General features: G+C 54.9%; 1 protein-coding gene across 1 annotated transcript; it reads left to right on the forward strand.

Moving 5' to 3' along the window:
- Positions 1-355: 355 nt before the first annotated feature.
- LOC118701255 (olfactory receptor 14J1-like) lies at positions 356-1,288 on the forward strand. Its single transcript, XM_036405887.1, has one exon. It carries the CDS (start codon positions 356-358, stop codon positions 1,286-1,288), a length of 933 nt encoding a protein of 310 aa, XP_036261780.1.
- The last annotated feature ends 4,321 nt before the right edge of the window (positions 1,289-5,609 follow it).

Genomic DNA, 5,609 nt, shown 5'->3' on the forward strand with positions numbered 1-5,609 from the left:
TACCATTCCTGCTCTCTGGCAGTGGGGGTGCACATGCTCACAGGGCCGTCTGTATTAACAAGGTTTCAAAGTGGAACACGAGGACAGGTCCCTGTCCTCCTCCCACATCTGCACAGCAGGGCTGAATTATAAAAACCCTGTGTGTAGCTGCCCTGACCTGATGTCCCACTCAGCCAGCATCAGCCAGGGATCCCCCCTTGGAGCTGAATGAAAATCTGCTGGAAGTTCAAAAGGATGTCAGAGGGTTATACAAGAAGGGTCTATGGGAAAAGGCTTTGTTTTTGCTGGAAAAAATTCCTCCTAAACTCTCACAGTCCTTTCTCCATGAACAGGTGCCCATATGCAGCCCCAGCAAATGTCCAACAGCAGCTGCATCAGTCACTTCCTCCTGCTGGCATTGGCAGACACGCGGCAGCTGCAGCTCCTGCACTTCTGCCTCTTGCTGGGCATCTCCCTGGCTGCCCTCCTGGGCAACGGCCTCATCATCAGCGCCGTAGCCTGCGGCCACCACCTGCACACGCCCATGTTCTTCTTCCTGCTCAACCTGGCCCTCACTGACCTGGGCTCCATCTGCACCACTGTCCCCAAAGCCATGCACAATTCCCTCTGGGACACCAGCAACATCTCCTACACTGGATGTGCTGCTCAGCTCTTTTTCTTTGTGTTCTTCATCTCAGCAGAGTTTTCCCTCCTGACCATCATGTGCTACGACCGCTACGTGTCCATCTGCAAACCCCTGCACTACGGGACCCTCCTGGGCAGCAGAGCTTGTGCCCACATGGCAGCAGCTGCCTGGGCCAGTGCCTTTCTCAATGCTCTCATGCACACGGCCAATACATTTTCCCTGTCCCTGTGCCATGGCAATGCCCTGGGCCAGTTCTTCTGTGAAATCCCACAGATGCTCAAACTCTCCTGCTCACATTCCTACCTCAGGGAACTTGGGCTTCTTGCTGTTAGTGCCTTTTTAGCACTTGGTTGTTTCATGTTCATTGTTTTCTCCTATGTGCAGATCTTCAGGGCTGTGCTGAGGATCCCCTCTGAGCAGGGACGGCACAAAGCCTTTTCCACCTGCCTCCCTCACCTGGCCGTGCTCTCCCTGTTCCTCAGCACTGGCACATTTGCTCACCTGAAGGCCCTCTCCATGTCCTCCCCATCCCTGGATCTGGCCCTGTCAGTTCTGTACTCAGTGGTGCCTCCAGCCCTGAACCCCCTCATCTACAGCCTGAGGAACCAGGAGCTCAAGGCTGCAGTGTGGAGACTGATGACTGGATGCTTTCAGGAACATTAAACTGCTCGCCAATTTCTGACAATCACTTCTAATAAAAGCTATCTTTGATACTTCTGCTTGGTTTCATTTCGGAGGTTCTTTTTCTTTGTTTTACTTTTTCAATATCCACTGAAAGAAATGTCATTGCTTCTGACATTTCTCATTTTGTTTCTCTCCACCTTCCCTGTAGCCACAGACTGTGTCAATGCACTCTCAGTGGCTTTTAAGGAACGAAAGGATCTCCCAGCAGAGTTTTCTGCAGAGATGCCCTTTTGTTGCCTTCTCTGGAGCTGCAGCAGCAATGTCTGTGTGCAGAGCTGGGGCAGATCAGTGCTGGCCCAGCAGCTGTGCCCAGCAGCAGCAGCAGCAGCAGCACTTGGTGTTGCCAGTGCTGCTGCCGTGGCCCTGCCCCGCTGCCCTGGTGGCCCTGGTGTTGCTGCAGGGCCTGAGTGCTCTCGGGGCCGGGCACAGCCCTGGGGGTGGCAGTGCCGGGGCTGCAGCAGGGACAGGCCATGGGCACTGCTGGGGCAGCGCTGACGCCTCAGGCCAGGCCCTGGGGGCTCCAGGCTCCTTGCCCAGGCTCTCTCAAGAACACGGCCAGGCCAATGCTCAGCACAGAAACCCCCGTGAGCAGCCCAGGCTGGCCGTGGGCAGGCTGGGGGCAAACAGCATGGCTGGGGCTCTGCAAGGGCCCTGGGGCAGACGGGAAGGAGCAGCAGAGCAGGGGCTGATCCATGCCCAGTGCGCTGCACAGCCCAGGGCAGCGTCCCAGAGCGTCCTCATGCAGCTGCCAACAACATCCCCCCTCTGCAGCCCTGGCCTCTCCCCCAGCTCACACAGGTGCCCCATCCTTGCAGGCACAGACACGGCAGCACTGCCTCAGCAGCCCCTGTTTGCATTGCACACAGCAGGGGCAGCACCCCATGCTGTTGCTGTGGGGACATGAACCTGAGGGAGCACAAATGCCAGCAGCCCCTGGGGCCAGCAAGGCCTGGGGGACACCAGGGAAACCACTCAGCTTTGTCCTGGCCTCTGCACTCAGCCAGAAAGTTTGTTCCCATCAGCTGGGAGTTTCCTGTGCCACTGCAGACGCTGTTGCTCAGAGCCAGGGCTGCCTAGCAGCCACTCCCAAACTGCCCTGAGCATTTCCATGGCTTCACCTTTGCTTTCTTTATTCTTCCTGGCACAAATTTCTCCCTAATGCCCACCCGAAGGGGTCCAGAAATGGGCACAGCACTCGAGGTTCTGCCCAACCAGTGCCCCCGAGCACAGGGAAGAATCCCTGCCCTGCTCCTTCTGGCCACACCATTCCTGATCCAGGCCAGGAGCCATTGGCCTTCTTGGCCACCTGGGCACACTGCTGCCTCGTGTCCAGCCTGCTGTCCATCAGTCCCTGCAGGTCCCTTTCTGCCTGGCTGCTCTCCAGCCACTCTGTCCCCAGCCTGTAGTGCTGCAGGGCTTGTTGTGGCCAAAGTGCAGAACCCGGCACTGGGACTTGTTCAACCTCCCCTTGTTGGATTTGGGCCCTGGATCCAGCCTGTCCAGGGCCCTGTGCAGAGCCCTCCTACCCTCCCACAGATCAACACTCATACTCATCTTGGTGTCATCTGCAAAGATGTCCTTGGTTCTTTGGGACCCCTCAGTGTCACAATGGCCTCCTGGTTACACCAGGCCCTGCACTGTCACACTGGTTTCCTTGGTCCCATGAGACCATGCAGAGCAACAATGGTCTCCTTGGTTTCATGGGGCCACAAAATGTGACAATGGACTCCTTGGTTCCGTGGGGTTTCACAGTGTCACAATGTTCTCGTTGGTGCTGCAGTTCCACCGTGGCCCCTTGGTTCCATGTGGCCCCAGGGTGTCACAATGGCCCCATGGCCACATGAGGTCCCACACTGTCACCATGGTCTCTGGGGTTCCACAAGTCCCCTCAGTGTCACAATGGACTCCTTGTTTCCACAAGGCCACACAGTGTCACAACGTTCTTCCAGATCCCTTGAGGCCCCATTGTGTCACAGTGGCCCCTTGGTTACACAGGATCCTGCAGTGTCACAATGTCCCCTTGGTGCCATGAGGCCCCGCAGTGTCAGAACGGCCCCTTGGTTCCACTGGGCCCTGCAGTCTCCCAATGGTCTCCTTGGTTTTGCAGTGTCAAAATGGTGCAACCCCTTGGTTACACGAGGCCCTGCAGTGTCACAATGGCCTCTGTGGTTCCACGAGGACCCAGAGTGTCACAGGGCACTCCCTGGTTCCATTTGGCCACAGAGCACCACAATGGAGCCCTGGTTCTGTGGGGCTGCACGGTGTCACCATGGTCCTCTTAGTTCCCCAAGGCCCTGCAGTGTCACAATGGCCCCAGAGTGTCCCAATCATCACAGAATGACAGAATCAAATAGGCTGGAAAAGACCTTTGGGATCATCAAGTCCAACCAATGCCCTGATACTGCCTTGTCACCCAGACCATGCCACTGAGTGCCACTGGAGAGGGACAGTGACTCTGCCACCTCCCCCCTGGCCAGCCCATTCCAGTTCCCACTCACCGTTTCTGTGAAGAACTCCTTCCTATTGTCCAGCCTGAGCCTCCCCTGGTGCAGCTTAAGGCGTTGTCTTCTTGTCCTGCCCTCCAGCAGATCCACACTCACACCCAGCTTGGTGCCATCTGCAATTTGTGAATGCTGGACTCGATCCCCTCACCCAGACCATCAGTGAAGATATTAAACAGGGCTGGGCCCAGCACAGATCCCTGGGGACAGCAGCAGTGCCTGGACACCAGCTGGGTGCAGCACCATCCCCACCACTCTCTGGGCCCAGCCTCCAGCCAGCTCTTAAATCTCCCAGCCAGGAGGGAACCTGCCCAAGCGGTGGGCTGCAGCTTTTCCAGGGAATGCTGTCAGAGACAGAGTCAAAGGCTCTGCTGGAGTCCAGGCACACAACATCCACAGCCTTTCCCACATCCACAGCTGGGTCACCTGGGCATAAAAGGAGACCAGGTTGGTTGGGCAGAACCTGCCACCCCTAAATCCACACTGGCTGGCTCTGATCCCATGGCCATCCTGTGGGTGCCCTGTGATGGCACTCAAGGTGATCTGTTCCATAACCTTTCCGGGCACCCAGTTCAGGCTGACAGGCCTGGAGTTCCCCAGCTCCTCCTTCCAGCCCTTCCTGGGGATGGGCTCACACTGGCACCTCCAGTGCTCTGGGCCCTCCCCGCTGAGCCAGGACTGATGGTAAATGATGGAGAGCAGCTTGGGGAGCTCATCCACAGCTCCCTCATCCCCCTGGGATGGATCCCATCCAATCCCATACACCTGTGGGCATCTGAGTGGCTCAGCAGGTCCCCAGCTGCTTCCTCCTGGATTCCAGGGGGCTGTTCTGCTCCCTGTGCCCATCTACCAGCTCAGGACAACACTTGTTCTTAGGACAGCCTGTCCTAATATTGAAAATTGAGACAAAAAAGGTGTTAAGTAGCTCAGCCTTTTCCTTATCTTTAGTTACTGTATTCTCCACTGCATCCAATAAAGAGTAGAGGTTCTCCTTATCCCTCCTTTTGCTATAAGTTTTTTTATAAAAACATTTTTATTTTTTTACAGAAGCTGATACATTATGTTCTGATTGAGTTTTCAACTCTCAGCTTTTCTTTCTGCATAACCTAATGACACTCTTAAACACTTCCTGAGCTGTCAGTCCATTTTCCCCTTGACTTCCCACAAAAGCTCCATTGGCATCCAGTCATTTTCCTCACTGGCTCATCTTTTGCCACACTGGGACAGGCTGCTCCTCCCACCTTAAGATTACTTTCTTTAAATGTGTCCATCCTTCCCAGCCGTCTTTGTTTCTAAGGGCTGTTTCCCTTAAAAAATCAGGACCTGATTTGGTACTCCCCAAATCAGCATCCTAAACAGGCCAAAGTCTGCCCTTCCTAATTCCAGTGCGGAAGTTTTGTTGCTTCCCCTCCTTCTTTCACAGAACATTGAAAACTTGATTATTTCATGGTCACTGTGCCCCAGGCAGCCTCTGAGCCCCACATCTGCCCCCAGCCCTTCTCTGTTTGTGAACAGCAGCAGACAGAGCTTTCCTTGGCAGTGGGAGTGTTACCAACAATCCGGTAAAACAGAAAACTCCTTAACACCAGTGTAGCATTAAGAAGCAGCATTCTTAAGTCAGATGGATGCACGGGGGAGAGCTCCTCCCAAAGCCCTGCATGCTGAGTACAGGAAAGTTTCTGTTTATTTTCTGTATTTTGCACACACATTCATTGATTGTCCTGGACTAAACACACATATGATAATCATTTCCCCATTAACATATTTCCCCTCCCCTTTACCCATGTGTTCTTCTGTCC

This window comes from Molothrus ater, unplaced genomic scaffold (genome assembly GCF_012460135.2).
Source record: "Molothrus ater isolate BHLD 08-10-18 breed brown headed cowbird unplaced genomic scaffold, BPBGC_Mater_1.1 matUn_MA544, whole genome shotgun sequence".
In the NCBI taxonomy this organism is placed as follows: domain Eukaryota; kingdom Metazoa; phylum Chordata; class Aves; order Passeriformes; family Icteridae; genus Molothrus; species Molothrus ater.